The following is a 16,420-nucleotide window of genomic DNA, read 5'->3' as shown; positions in this document are numbered from 1 at the left end:
GGTGTGGGAAATAGCCTATTTGCTTTGAGCAAAAAGCTACTCTAGAATAACTGTGGACACATCATAAACTCTGGTATCATTTGCATTCATACAGTTTTACTGCTGTTTTTTATTTCTTGGGGTAACTACAATGGTGGCACAGGCAGAAGTGTAGCTCCCTGCTGTAACTCAAAATGCTTTGCAGGAAGTGTTCTCAGTTATAACGATCCCCCAGACCAAACAGAAGTTCACTGTTGGTTCCAGGGGGTAAGGAAATCTAGCTGCTGGCTGCCAGCCTGCAGCCTGATTTCCCCCATCAATGACCCTCCTCCCTTCTATCCTATCCCTGTTTTCAGAATGGGAATGGGGAAAGGGAGCAGAGGGAGCTCATTCTAGAGGTTCCCCAGCCAGTGCTGGTGGGTGGGGTGGCTCCAGTATACCTGTCTGACCTTCTAGTGGGGGCTGAAAAACCCCCAGACCAAATTCCCTATGCTCCTTTCCCCCTCTCTCATTCTGAAAACTGACAGGCTTGGAGGCAGTGCAGACACATGTTACAGAAGACGTTCTGTTTTGAAGCATCTTCATCTGGACCCTCAGTTTTTCACTTGATTGGCCATTTTTGAAGTGGTCTGCAGGCATGCACTTCTGTTTGGTCACAGCTATAGACTGCTTTCTGTGGCCAGATTGGGCAAAAATTATCACTTCTGTCTGTGCCCTGGGGCAATTTATAACTGATTCTAGTTAATAGTTCTAATAGTTAAACTGGTTTAGGGCTCGACATTGTGTGTTTACTCCTTGTATATACCACTATAAAGCCATTAAGAAATGTGTATCCAGGCTCTAAATAAAGAAAACAAAACACATGAAGTTAATGGCTGAGGAAGGAGAGGAAGAGGAGGAATGTGAGTTAAAACAAGGAAACACAAGATAAGTCATATGATAGAGCATAGGACTTTTAAAAAGTAGTCCAGTAGGGGAAGAATAGGGAGCAAGGATTGCAAGTCAGTTATGAAAAGCAAGGGAAAGAATTGAAATGTTAAGAGACTTGGGATAATAGTGTGGGTGCTTGATGCACAGGGAGAGGAATACCATTAGCATACAGGGAAGCCTCATGTCCAGGGATCCTGGTTTTCTCTGATTTAAAAAAAAACCCCATTTTCGGTTAAAAAAAAAAGTAACTTCAAATCCACATTTTTCCATGATTTAAATGAAACACCAGTAACATATAGATGTATATATAGTGGTGTTTCATTCTAATTATGGAAAAATGTGGATTTAGAGTTACTTTTTTTTACCACAAATTGGGGGTTTTTGTTAATAAGAGAAAACCAGGATCCCTGCTCATGTCACACCCTCTGAGAGAGAACAAAGTGCAAGGACATTGTTTGGTAACTGGATAGGGTGGAACAGTTAAAGAGAAATGATGGAAAAGAAACATACAGAATCTCATGATTGCCCTGTGGAAACTTTCATCCAGAAGCCCAAGATAGAAAGAAAGGTAGTAGAAAAAATATTTTCTGTACCTGCTAAGTCATAGAGGTTACTACCATTGGGGTATGGAAAATGTTATAAACCTCAGGAGGTGAATGGAAGGAGAAATTAACAACTAGTAAAATTCATCCCTTTTATTTAAAAAAAAAAAACCCTCAGTTTTTTCTCAGGGGAAATAGAAGAATAGAGTTAACAGGGTCAGACTGTAGAACAGATCCATAGCTTTATAATGCTGGGCTGGCTTTTTAAAAGACTAACATGCTAATTTAACACAAATCTCAAGACACTTAACTTTCTTTTATTGGATTATGATTATTACTAACACTGATAGATTTTTATGCTACTGACTTATGGTTTCCTTTGGTACTACTTTTCATTTAAAAACCTGAGTATAACCAGTGCATAGCCTGTCATATTTATTAACAGAGCTGCATTTGTCCTGCTGTTAAGGGGTGTTTCCCTTGGTGCCTAGGTATCACTATATTGACTACATTAGAAGCCTTGAGACAGAGACTGAAAACTTGGAATGTAGATTTTTACTTTGTCTGATTTACAAAAAGGCATCATAATTGCTCTCGTTATTTATGGACTATCAGAAGTATGCATAGTGAAACTGGAACACAGGAGAGAAGACCCTGCTTGAAAAGTGTTTGCAGTGGCCTCCAAGTAAATGTGACATGAATAACAGTGTGTGAAAGGACATGACATGACATGACATGACACTTTTCTCTCTCTTTCTTGCAACATGGATTAGTTTCTTTTCACACAGTGGGTGTGTCTACACAAGATGCTTCGAGCACAGTAGACTAATTGTACGGCGCATTAGCACAGTGGGCAAAACCTGTGCTAAGGCACTAATGTGCAGTAGAATTAGTCTACTGTGCATTAGCATCACCAAAAAAAGCATGCACCAGCGCTAATGCACAGTAGCACCAATTACAGCACATTAAGGTAGTATCTGTAATTACAGGTACTAAACTTAATGTGACATAATATGTTGCATTAATGAATGTGTAGATGTGCCCAGTGTATAATTAACTTGTGAAACTCATGGCCATCAGATTTTTGGAGGGTGACAATTTCAGCAAGTTCAAAAGGGGATTGGACAGATTCATGCAGGATAAAACTATCAGTGAATTAATTAGTGAATATTAAATATGATTGTTAGAGGGAAACAAATGGGAAAGGGCCAATAGAGTCTGGACAGGCCCTGCATACATACTCTTCTTCTTAGCATCCTCTGCCACTGAGAGCTATAGGATACTGGACACTGATGTGGCCTGATGCAGGATGGCATCTCATCTGTTCCTGTGGTTTAGATAGCATGCTTAGAGATTGCTGGTAACATGCTAACCTTGCAATTTGTGAAGCAGTGCTCTTTCGTTTTTATCAGTATTCCATAAGTGTTTTTGTTAAAATATATTTACTGTGACCAGCAGGGGGACCCTTTGCACTATGACATATATTCAACATGTAAGTATGTTCAAATGATTCGTTTACATTGGATCCAGTGGACCCTGTCATATATTATGTCTTTAGTTTTTACAAAGAGAGCTTACCTGTAAAACCTGCTTTACAGCTGCACACGTAGCCTGATGCTCTGTGGTAGCTGAACTCTGGTGGCAGCTCTGGAATAGCTCCATACCAGGTTACCCAGGACCGCTCCACACATTCACTTTCATAGAGGCAAGGATTACTGCTGCATTCATTTATATCAGTTTCACAGTGGGAACCTGTATATCCTGCAGAACAGCAATCAAAAGGAAGTGTTTAACTCAATCTTGTAAAACTTATGAGTTTCCCGGGATATGGAAACTGCTGTAAGGCAAGAATGGAAGTTTTGATTTGCATAACATAACCCATGCCTAAGATTTGAAAATATTTAACTCTTCAGAACTATGAATATACTTGGATCCAAACATTATAATGTGCAACACTGGAGCCTGGAACTTGAACTCTTAACTTTTTGGGGGTTCAAAATATTAAGTAAAAATTCTATTGTTTGCTTTTTTGACAATTTTTCTTATTAACTACATCTTCGGGTCCAAAATTCTACAGAAAATGGAGGGATAGCATTAGAGCACTCTATTCCCCATTACTATTCCAACCTTTTCCCAGTTTTTAATGTTTCTTTATATGTATGCTTGCTCATTTAGAAGTTGTTGTACAGAAGGGTCTTTTGGGGAAATAGCTGATCTTTTGCAATCACTGTTATTTTATTGTTGATAATAATGTTATTGTTGGTCCAGTTTTTCAAGTACATCATTTACACCTTAGTAAGAAGCATGTAGTATATGCAGCTCCCCCCCCCAAAAACAAACAAACAAACAAACAAACAAACAAAAAACCAACCCTTGGAGCTGCCAAGCTGAAAAGGAAAGAGAAAAAAGAAAGACCCCTCACCTTTATACCTGAGTTACAGTTCAATTATTCAGAAAACAAGTGGGCATACAAAAGAAGAAAGATGGTGATTAAGGCACAGGCCTGGGAATCAGGATGCATAGATTCTCTTCATGGCTTAGCTGCAGGCTTCCTGTGTGACCTCAAACAAGTCACTTAAATTCTAACTGCAAGTCTCTTTGTGTGAAAGATGATGATAAAAACACTTCTTATTCACAGTCTCAGTTAAATACTTTACTACTCATGAAGTGTTTTTAGGTCCTTGAGTAGAAAGGAGTTCAGAAGTGTAGACTTCGTATTTCCAAAACTTCTGAATACCAATAATTCTGTATTATGATTAGCTTAATATCTGTGCTCCAACTAGGCTGTAACAAGCAGGATAAGAATCTACTAATGTGTGGAGTAACTGCAATGAGGAACAGTGCCAGCGTCCTGGTTAGAGATGCAGCTGAATATGAAGTCATTCTTCAGTTTAGCAGGACATGATCCTTTGAATAAGTACAGGAATCTGAAACTGTAACCTGTCTCTGTCTCAGCTTAGAAGATCCGACCCTCAGGGGTCTCAAGGGAGTTTGGTTTCCAAAATTCACTTCTTGCTCAATTTTATTTTTAGTTTAAGCATTCAACATTTCACATGGAAGCCCCAGGGTTTTCATTTCAATCAATAAGTCACATTTATGAAGACTAAGGAACTGACAGCAGCAGCAGCAAGAGCAGTCCCCATGTCACATGGACTGAGGGATTAAGCACACAACCAGGAAGCAGACCCTGAACTGTAGTTCCCACTTGCCAATGACTTAATAACACTGAAACTTGCACATAAGGAAAAGGCCATTATACCTGTTCATTTCTTCTACACATAGGAACAGACTCCCAGCAGGTGGTAAGTAATTAAGTGTGGACCTGGCTAATAATGGGAAGTGAAGCCTTTCCAACACTGCTTGCAGAAAATATTTTAAGATTAGGTAGGTAGATGTTGTCTTCATATTCGTGGAAGGGTGGGAAAATTTCTGCTCTAAAGGAAAAGAGCATACTTGTAAGAGAATACAAGGCTTACCTGGCCAACAGTGGCATGTGTAATTGTCAGCGTCATCTTCACAGGTGGCATTGTTATGACATGGTTGTGACCAGCATAATGGAATTAAGGTCTCGCAGTGTAGGCCCATGAATCCTGTACTGGTACAATTACAGCTGTACCTACAACAGAGTACCAAAGTTTACTCTAACTAGCAGTTAGATGACTAATAGCAATCTTTTCTTCAAAATGGAAATGGTTTCTGTAGCACTTGAGCTGAGACTATACATTCACAGTGTTCATGCAGGGTTGTGTTTCCTATTGTGTTGTTTCTGACACTGCTGGAAATGAAAAAAAGCTGTTATTTAAAAGCATAGTCCTTGTAAGTCTAACTGATTAATGTTTTATGCTGTCAGTCGAGATTTTTTCCCCAGCTCTTAGGTGAATGATTTTCTGGTTAAAACATTGGACGCACTACTCAGGAGCCCTAGGTTCAATTGCTGGACCAACCATGGACTTTCTGTGTAACCTTGGAGGATCACTTAATCTCCTGTGTATCAGTTTCCCAATTGTAAAATGGAAATAATGATACTTCCTTTCTAATATCCTGTACTTACCTGCTATAGCGAAGCTGCAAGTCTTCAGGGCAAAGACTATTTCTTACAATGTGCATATATAATGGCTTCCACAAGCTCTAATTTGAGATGGGAGCTTCTACATGCTATTGTAATGGAAATAATAATTGGCTTTGGAGAAAGATTCAGTTGTTGAAAAGTGTTTTGGCTGATCCCAAACTATTTGTGAACTTGAACTGAATTTGCTATAAGTATTTTGGACCAAACCAATGCAAGGAATACATTTTAGAAATGTCAAAAATCTTGTTTTGTCATTTCTAGAATAAATTTGACCTGAAATATATATATTACACGTGGTTTAGTTGCCAAATGGAAAAATTAAATTATTTTCATAGCCTTAATACTATCAACAACAACAAGAAAACAACTCTTTATTTTGAAAGTGATGGTACTATTTTAAATTTAAAAATAAAGTAGCTTGTATAAGAACGTGTAGCAATAAACTATGTGCAGGTAGCTGATAGTTTCTGATTTTTAATACACTGTGATGATTCTAGAAATGCTGAATGCGTCACAGTACACATTGCAGGGGTTTAGGTTGTAGCCGTGTTGGTCTAAGGATATAGGCAGAAAAGGTTCCTTGCATGAATTTGATATCTTTTATTAGACCAACCCAAATGGTTGGAGAATAGTTATTAAGCAAGCTTTCGGGTTCAAAAACCCTTCGTCAGGCAGTTGCTGTGTGCTCTTCCTGGATGGAATGAAAAGTAAAGAAGCCAGGGGCTGGGCTGGGCTGGGGAGTCAGTTGCCAGGCAGACTGTAATGTATCAACAATCCAATGTCTGTGTTTAGTCCCTGATCTCTAGTATCCAGCAGGTTGATGAAATGGAGCTCATAGGCTCGTCTCTGGGATGTGTTGTGTAAATTTCCCTTGAGGATCAGGACTGAGAGATTGGAGAGAGAGTGGCCCTCCTGTGAGAAATGTGCCCCCACCGGTAATTGGGTGTTTCTGTCTTTGATGGATTTCCGGTGTGCGTTCATTCTGGTGCGCAGTTGTTGTCTGGTCTCTCCTACATATCTTCCATCAGGGCATTTGGTGCATTGGATGAGGTATACTACATTCCTGGAGGTGCAGCTGTAAGATCCTGGGATGCTGATGGCTCTGTTGTGGGGCGTAGTAATAGTGGAGGTGGTGGAGATGTGGGGGCAGGTTTTGCATTTCTTGTCATGGCACGGTCTGGATCCTTTTGGTGTGTTCTGGGGCTGAGGAAGTTTGCTTCTTGCGATGAGGTTGGCGAGGTCCGGTGCTTGTCTGAAGGCTAGGATGGGTGGCTCTGGGAAGATCTTTTTAAGAATAGGGTCTTTTTCTAATATGGGTTGCAATTTTTTGAGGATTTTCCGTACAGGTTCAAGGGATGGGTGATACGTCATAACCAGCGGTGTGCGATTTGTGGGTGTTTTTCTTTTGTACTGCAGCAGTTCTTCACGTGGTATCCAGGTGGCTCTTTCAAACGTGCGATCTACCTCTCTGGAGGAGCGTCCTTGCTGGGTGAAAGCCTTTTTAAGATTGGTGAGGTGGCGATCCCGGGTGTTCTCTTCAGTACAGATGCGGTGGTATCTGAGGGCTTGGCTGTATATCACAGCTTTTTTGGTGTGTTTCGGGTGATTGCTGGTTTTGTGCAGATATGTGTGTTGTTTTGTGGGTTTCTTGTATGCTGTGGTCTGTATTTTACCCTTCTGGATACTGATCATTGTGTCTAAAAAGGGGATGTTGGTGTTGGAGTATTCTAAAGAAAGTCGGATGGAGGGATGGTGACTGTTGAATTTCTGGTGGAACTCAATTAGAGATTCCTGGTTCTCACTCCAAATGATGAAGATGTCATCGATATATCGTAAGTACGGCAAGGGTTTGATGGTGCAGTTCTTGAGGAAGTCTTCTTCCAGGTGGCTCATAAAAAGGTTGGCATACTGTGGGGCCATTTTAGTGCCCATAGCTGTTCCCATCGTCTGGAGGATGTGTTGATTATTAAAAGTGAAATTGTTGTGTGTGAGGGTGAAGTGTATAAGCTCAGTGATATCTTTGGGTCTGTATTCTGGGTTGTAATCTTGTTCCTGTAGATATGTAAGGCAGGCATGGATGCCATCCTGGTGTGGGATGTTGGTATATAGGCTGGTAACGTCCATGGTGGCTAGGAGTGTGTTGCTGGGAAGGTGGTCTATGTTTTTAAGTTTCCGTAGCAAGTCTGTGGTGTCTTGGACAAAACTTGCTCTGTGGGTGACAAGCGGTTTTAGGATGGATTCAACAAAACCTGATATTTCTTCAGTTAGGGTCCCATGGTTGGATATGATAGGTCTGCCAGGGTTCCCTTGTTTGTGGATTTTAGGGAGCATGTAAAAAGTCCCTGGGTTAGGTAGTGGGGGGATCAAGGTCTGTAGTTTTTCTTGTAATCTCGGTGGAAATGATTTGATGGTATTGTTGAGTTTTTTGGTGAAAAGGGGAGTAGGATCTTCTTGTAGTTCTTTGTAGTAGGTGGTGTCAGAGAGCTGTCTGTTGGCTTCCTTTATGTAATCCTCACGGTTTAGGATGACTATGGCTCCTCCTTTATCTGCTGGTTTTATTACTATTTGGTGGTTAGATCTTAGAGATTGTATGGCCTTTTTCTCTGGTAGAGAGAGGTTGTTGTGGTGGCGCGTGTTGCTGATTATTTCATTGTTCATTCTTTCCCTGAAGTAGTCAATGTAGCGGTCAGACTCAACAGCGACATATATTTTCTAAGCCTTTGCAAGAAACACAACTTCATTCCCCGAGGACTAAACATCTAGCGGTCATGGTCATGTAGCGGTCAAGGTTAGGGTTTCGTCCACTGCGAGGTGTCCAATCTGATGTTTTTTTGGGTTTTTTGGCATTGATCTTTTCTTGCATGTTGTCAGAGGATGAGTTGTCATTGGGAGTGGGTTCAGTGTGGTCGTGGAAATATTCTTTGAGGCGCAGGCGTCAGAAGAATTCTTCTAGTTCTCCACATTGAAGTATTTTATTAGGGTATTTTTCTGGACAGAAATTTAGGCCTTTATAAAGGACAGATTTTTCAGTTTTGGCAAGCGTGTGTGTGGAGAGATTGATAATATTTGTGGGTTGGTTGCTGCTTGCAGTTTCATCAAGTCTGAGGTTGGAAGGTCGTAAGGTGTTGGTGTTGTGCTCACATATGTTCTTCTGCATAGCTGTGCAGCATATTTGGAGTTGTGTGTAGTAGTCAGGGGATTGTAGATGTTTAGTCCTCGGGGAATGAAGTTGTGTTTCTTGCAAAGGCTTAGAAAATATATGTCGCTGTTGAGTCTGACCGCTACATTGACTACTTCAGGGAAAGAATGAACAATGAAATAATCAGCAACACGCGCCACCACAACAACCTCTCTCTACCAGAGAAAAAGGCCATACAATCTCTAAGATCTAACCACCAAATAGTAATAAAACCAGCAGATAAAGGAGGAGCCATAGTCATCCTAAACCGTGAGGATTACATAAAGGAAGCCAACAGACAGCTCTCTGACACCACCTACTACAAAGAACTACAAGAAGATCCTACTCCCCTTTTCACCAAAAAACTCAACAATACCATCAAATCATTTCCACCGAGATTACAAGAAAAACTACAGACCTTGATCCCCCCACTACCTAACCCAGGGACTTTTTACATGCTCCCTAAAATCCACAAACAAGGGAACCCTGGCAGACCTATCATATCCAACCATGGGACCCTAACTGAAGAAATATCAGGTTTTGTTGAATCCATCCTAAAACCGCTTGTCACCCACAGAGCAAGTTTTGTCCAAGACACCACAGACTTGCTACGGAAACTTAAAAACATAGACCACCTTCCCAGCAACACACTCCTAGCCACCATGGACGTTACCAGCCTATATACCAACATCCCACACCAGGATGGCATCCATGCCTGCCTTACATATCTACAGGAACAAGATTACAACCCAGAATACAGACCCAAAGATATCACTGAGCTTATACACTTCACCCTCACACACAACAATTTCACTTTTAATAATCAACACATCCTCCAGACGATGGGAACAGCTATGGGCACTAAAATGGCCCCACAGTATGCCAACCTTTTTATGAGCCACCTGGAAGAAGACTTCCTCAAGAACTGCACCATCAAACCCTTGCCGTACTTACGATATATCGATGACATCTTCATCATTTGGAGTGAGAACCAGGAATCTCTAATTGAGTTCCACCAGAAATTCAACAGTCACCATCCCTCCATCCGACTTTCTTTAGAATACTCCAACACCAACATCCCCTTTTTAGACACAATGATCAGTATCCAGAAGGGTAAAATACAGACCACAGCATACAAGAAACCCACAAAACAACACACATATCTGCACAAAACCAGCAATCACCCGAAACACACCAAAAAAGCTGTGATATACAGCCAAGCCCTCAGATACCACCGCATCTGTACTGAAGAGAACACCCGGGATCGCCACCTCACCAATCTTAAAAAGGCTTTCACCCAGCAAGGACGCTCCTCCAGAGAGGTAGATCGCACGTTTGAAAGAGCCACCTGGATACCACGTGAAGAACTGCTGCAGTACAAAAGAAAAACACCCACAAATCGCACACCGCTGGTTATGACGTATCACCCATCCCTTGAACCTGTACGGAAAATCCTCAAAAAATTGCAACCCATATTAGAAAAAGACCCTATTCTTAAAAAGATCTTCCCAGAGCCACCCATCCTAGCCTTCAGACAAGCACCGGACCTCGCCAACCTCATCGCAAGAAGCAAACTTCCTCAGCCCCAGAACACACCAAAAGGATCCAGACCGTGCCATGACAAGAAATGCAAAACCTGCCCCCACATCTCCACCACCTCCACTATTACTACGCCCCACAACAGAGCCATCAGCATCCCAGGATCTTACAGCTGCACCTCCAGGAATGTAGTATACCTCATCCAATGCACCAAATGCCCTGATGGAAGATATGTAGGAGAGACCAGACAACAACTGCGCACCAGAATGAACGCACACCGGAAATCCATCAAAGACAGAAACACCCAATTACCGGTGGGGGCACATTTCTCACAGGAGGGCCACTCTCTCTCCAATCTCTCAGTCCTGATCCTCAAGGGAAATTTACACAACACATCCCAGAGACGAGCCTATGAGCTCCATTTCATCAACCTGCTGGATACTAGAGATCAGGGACTAAACACAGACATTGGATTGTTGATACATTACAGTCTGCCTGGCAACTGACTCCCCAGCCCAGCCCAGCCCCTGGCTTCTTTACTTTTCATTCCATCCAGGAAGAGCACACAGCAACTGCCTGACGAAGGGTTTTTGAACCCGAAAGCTTGCTTAATAACTATTCTCCAACCATTTGGGTTGGTCTAATAAAAGATATCAAATTCACCCAAGGAACCTTGTCTCACAGTACACATACCACCTTGTAATCACATTGTGATACGTCATGTCTCCTATGCTCATGGCATGATGTAATTAAATATCTAATACCAGACATGTCATACAACGAGACAAGCCTTTTCAAGGTTGCTGAATTATCAGATACTTGTTGGGATGAACTTTTTTCCTAATAAGAAACACAATGCAGTTTTTGAAAATGAAGGAAATCTACTATAATAGATTACTGAATGTCATCAGCAAGGTTAATTAATTCTATTATGCTGTTAAAAGCATAGCATTCTTCCTGAGCATAATCCTAGATGAAGGAGATCAATTTGTTTTGTGATTTCATGGTTTTAATGGTATAAGCTTCTTATTGGTGTAAACAGATGGAAAATAAGAACAAGAAACGCCATAGAACAAGAAAACAACAGAGCAGAATGGATTGTTCTGCCGTATTGTTTGTAATCATAACTAAAAAAAAAATTCACTGGGGCAAATGTTATTACAGTGCGTGCAATATCACTACAATCAACTGATTCAATTACCCGTTGGAGTTAGACCAAGGATGAATTTGGTTTAATCATTTTAAATCTGGAAAGTAAAATGGGGTGAGGGGAACTTCTTAGATAAACTAAATAATTTTTACTCTAAGAAGATCAATTAAATAATTTTAATACTGGCAAAAACTCTGAGAAAGTCCCAAATTAGAAAATATATTTTTAATTAGTTTTTCAGGTGTTTCCTTGGTATGATTTCTATGGGTGAAGATTAACAGGTGGAGACAGGGATTGTGTTCCTTTTGATCCAGAAATGGAGGCAGAGCGATGAATTTCTATTTTCATTGCTTCAGTTATAAAATCTGCATGTGTCTCCATTTCTCATGTACATTCAGGTGTTGCATGTTGCAATAATCCCCTGAGGGTCATCAAGAGTTACTGCAAGACAAGCTGTGAAAAAGGATTTAGTTTGCATAAGTAATCATGGGTGATTAGGGCATGTAGAGACCTAGTGATCTAACTACCCATACTTGCTAGTGTGGAGGACTGGGTTTTCTCAATGTACAGTTCCAAGTGGTCCAGAAAATATATGAGAAGCTAGGGGTTTTTTTTGGCAAAATCTTTAACTGGACAAGCTATATACTTGGGAAAGATGATAGATATGCTTTCAGGCACAACAGCTGCATCCAGATATAACAGCTGCGTCCAAATGAGCATAGACGTTTGGTTCCCTGGGGACACGTAGCAGTGGCACACCTTGTGCTGCTGCTGCTTGTCCCTGGGGAATGACTGTGCCATGTGCACTTTGGCACATGGCAGGTTACCTTGGTGGGGTAGGGGAGGCTGGAGCCAGTAACTGTGCTGGCCCCAACAGCCTTACCTGGGGCAGAGGAAGCAGCAGCCATGGTACTCCTGCAGCTGGGAGTCTGGCCAACAGCTGGAATTACAGGTTTCCCTCAATTTATGCTGTATATGTGTTCCCGAAGAATGGTGCATAAATTGAATTTGCGTAAAACCAACCCACTTCATAATGTAACAAATAGAGATAGGTTTCCATGGTGGTGAGGGAGGGAGGAAGTGAAGCTGGGACTAGGGAAGGGACAGTGGGGAGGGGTGCAGCTCCTGGGGCTGCACAAGGGAGCAAAGCAGAGAGAATAGAGCGGCACTCACCCCAGCCCCTGCTACAGTGGCCGGCCCCAAGTTCTGGGAAGAGCCCAGTGCCACTGTTGGCCCCAGCCTGTAGCAGCAGCCTGCTGTTGTCCCACATGCAGATCCAGGGGCATGTGCTCCCCAGGAAGAGCCTGGCACAACCCCACAGCTCACAGCCCTCCCAGGGAGCACAGAGCAGCACAAGGCATGCCCACCCACACTCACTGACAGTTCCCTCCACAGCTGGCAGCGACCACTCCTGGGGCGGCTGCAGCAGGGGCTACGGTGAGTGAGGACAAGCTGCACCGTGTCCCGTGCCACCCAGGGCTCTGCTTGTTCCCACTCACCCCAGCCCCTGCTGCAGTGGACCCAGGAACAGCTGACACCAGCTGCCTGCATGGCACAGCCCAGGAGCTGGGGTGAGTGGGGACAGGCGGAGCCCAGGCACAAGGGGACAGGTGGCGCATGGTGCAGCCCAGCGGCTGCAGGCAGCTGGCACCAGCCACTCCTGGGGCTGCTGCAGCAGGGACTGGGTTGAGTGGGGCCTTGGCCCCACGGCCCTTTGCCCTGCCTCCACAGACTTACCTGCCTGGGCAGGGGTGCCTATGCCAATCACATAAAGGTGAATTTACCTCACATATAACAAATTATGGGTCTAAAAATGCTCATTGCATAAGAGCAAATTCACATATACAAAATCTGCAACAATCAAGGGAAACCTGTAATTAACAGAACAGAAGTTCAGTTCAAAATGGCTGAAACTGGTTTAAGTTAAACCTGGTTGAATTTAGTATCAGACTTTGATTCAGGTCAAACTGGTTTATGAAACTTCTGTCCCAGACCCCTTCCTGGTTCAAGTTAAATCACATCCCCACAGCATGCTTTGTGGCCCTGAGCTGTGCTGTGCTGTCTGCTTCAGCAAGGAAGGGTTGGGGGGCGGGGGAAGGCAGGGACAGGTCCTGCAAGCAAACCCCAGCTAGGGTCTGGGGCTAGGGAGGGGTGTTAAACCCCCCCCTTCCCCAGTTAAACCCCACTTTCCCTGAGTACACAGCTGCCCTGCCCTGCCAAACTTACTGCTGGCTGTGACTGTGGACTACAAATCCCAGAGGCTCCTGGAAGCAAGAAAAGGAAGTGTTAAGCAAACATATAGAGTCCCACTGCTGTGCTTCTGGCCTGAGCCACTGCAGGCAAGTGGCTGCATTTCCTGAATCAAAAGTAAATGTCTGTTCAGTTTTTTCTCAGTTTAATCTCTGCAGTTTAGACTAATATACAAAGACTGAATTGATTCAGCCTTGGGCTTTTTGACTGTCTGTACTTAGCCCAGTAGGTAAATGAGTGTGATCTGGTCTGACTTGAAGAAGCATTGTTGTTGCTTACCACACGCATGCATTTTCAAAGGATTTGGGTTTCTAAATAACTCTACTTCTAAATAACTGACTTCCTTCCTTTTGGGCAGGGGGCTGGACTCGATGATCTTCCAAGGTCCCTTCCAGCCCTAATGTCTATGAAATCTACTGAGTAAGTGTCAGTACAAGGTGACCTCTTCTCTCCAGTCATACTTCAGTTGCATTGGAAAATCACAGACTGCTTTATATTGCTCATGTGGTACTACAGAAATGGAATTCTATAAGGTTAGTTGAATGTTGCAGTATGAGCAAAAGCTCACTGCTAGAACATGCTCTTTGTCCCTTTATGAATTCAAGTCAAGCCCAGGTGCTTGCTGACATGGCTTTTCAGACTGATTTTTGAAAGCTGGTACCTTCATAATAGCTCTTTAAGAAGTGGAAGATTCATAGTAGAAAACAACCTTGAACTGACAGATAAATTGCCTCGATTAACTAGCTGCTCTTTCCCCAGCATTAACTGCTGTATGATACAATTTACTTCTATATATTTTTTCCTATTTTTTCCTGTCATGTATGTAGTGTAAAGGAAAGTCAGAGACATTCAGCCATTGTGTGGGCTGTAATCTGTCTCCCCTGAGGGTATGTTTGACCTTTATTATTGTCCTTTAGTCCCCTCTAGTGGGTGTGGAGGACCAGCTCTAAAATGTATTCATTTTGTAATGCAGCAATCAAAGATCAGGGACCAGGATTCTGGCCTGTCTGTACTCTGTTTGTCTTTTTGTAGGGTTACTTACTTTAGGCAAAAGGGACTTTCACTTTCACTTCCTTTTCTTTGTATATGTGGATAGGGACCTGTAGTCCTATATGCCTGAACACTAGCTAGCAAAATCCAGTACTAAGATTACTGTTACAGTAAAATCCCTGTTATCCAGCATTCTACTAGCTGGAATACTGGCAAGTCCTCCTGGATCAATAGAGACATTGTGGTCCTCTTGAAAAAGAAAAAAAGAGGCGTACACACAGTGGAAGCTAAGGACAGTCTTCAAGGAGGACTATACAACAGTAGTTCCACACTTGTAGGGAAATGATTAGGAAAGCTAAGGTGGTAACAGAGTTTAAGTTAGCCAAGGGAGTCAAGGACAATAAGAAGTCCTTTTTTAGGTATGTTGGGAGCAGAAGGAAAAAAAATGGAAGTGTGGGACACCTGCTTAGCACCTTGCCACAGCTGGAATGGACACTCAGGAAAAACATGCACTCCTGAATGCTCACTTCGCTTTGATATTTCACTGGACCAAGGGGAAAGACAAGCAAGATAAGGATCATGGAGGTCATGATGGGAATGATAGCCTTCCCGCTGTGGATGCTGAGCTGGTGCAAAACCAGCTAGAAAAGCTAGACATTTATAAGACCAGATGGACTTCACCCGAGAGTGCTGATGGAGCTGGCTGAGGTCATTGCAGAACCCCTGGAAAAACTCTATCAGAAATCGTGGCACACGGGAGATCCCTGAGGATTGGAAGAGGGCCAACATTGTGCCCATCTTCAACAAGGGGAAGAGGGAGGATCCAGGGAACTATAGGCCAATCAGCCTAACCTCCATCCCAGGGAAAATCCTGGAAAAAAAACTCATTAAAAAATCTATGTGTGATATGCTCACGATAGCCAGCATGGCTTTGTCGTGGGTAGGTCTTGCCTTACCAATCTCATCTCCTTCTACAAACAGGTCTCTTGCCACCTGGACATGGGAAAGAAGGTTGACATTATATACCTAGACCTCCAAAAGGCTTTTGATCTAGTATCCCATGATATCCTTGTGGAAAAATTGGAAGATTGTGGGCTTAACTGCTCAACAGTTCAGTGGGTGGAAAACTGGCTGCATGGTAGGACCCAGAGAGTTCTCATGAACGAATTTGTGTTGTCATGGTGACAAGTGACCACTGGCCAGTGGTGTCCTGTATGGGTTCATGCTAGGCCTGGTGCTTTTCAACATCTTTATCAATGATTTGGATGTGGGGGTGAAAAGCTCTCTGGTCAAGTTTGCAGATGACACCAAGTTATGGGGGAGTGTGGTCATGCCAGAAGATAGGTTGCAGATACAGGAGGACCTGGACAGGCTGGAGAGTTGGGTGTGCCAGAACCAGATGAAGTTCAACACTCAGAAGTGTAAGGTGCTCCATCTGGTGGCAAACAATCCCCAACATACCTACAGGCTCAGTGGCAACAATCTGACTTGCACCACGGCTGAAAGGTGATCGACCATCGCATGAACAGTGCGATGCTGTGGCCAGCAGGGCAAACAACATGCTGGCATACATTAACTGTTGCATCTCATCCAAAACTAAGGAAGTGATACTCCCACTGTACCCCGCACTGGTGAGAGTGCAGCTGGAGTACTGCATCCAGTTCTGGGCACCTCACTTCAACAAAGATGTGGAAAAACTTGAGAGGGTACAGAGAAGAGCCACCCATAAGATCAAGGACATGCAAGATAAGCCATATAAGGAGAGGCTGAGGGACTTGGGCCTCTTCAGCCTA

General features: G+C 43.0%; 1 protein-coding gene across 1 annotated transcript in view; it reads right to left on the bottom strand.

Moving 5' to 3' along the window:
• Window positions 1–16,420, bottom strand: part of CRB1 (crumbs cell polarity complex component 1) — a 138,286-nt gene that overhangs the window by 94,481 nt on the left and 27,385 nt on the right. The window contains exons 4-5 of the mRNA XM_059729340.1: window positions 4,928–5,067; window positions 3,030–3,212 (exon numbers count right to left, since the gene is read on the bottom strand). Of these exons, the coding sequence (XP_059585323.1) occupies window positions 3,030–3,212; window positions 4,928–5,067 (323 nt within the window). The remainder of the gene's footprint in view (window positions 1–3,029; window positions 3,213–4,927; window positions 5,068–16,420) is intronic.

This window comes from Alligator mississippiensis, chromosome 5 (genome assembly GCF_030867095.1).
Source record: "Alligator mississippiensis isolate rAllMis1 chromosome 5, rAllMis1, whole genome shotgun sequence".
NCBI classification, from domain to species: Eukaryota; Metazoa; Chordata; order Crocodylia; family Alligatoridae; genus Alligator; species Alligator mississippiensis.
The sequence above is the reverse complement of the archived record's forward strand: the minus strand, read 5'-3'. Positions and strand labels throughout refer to the sequence as shown.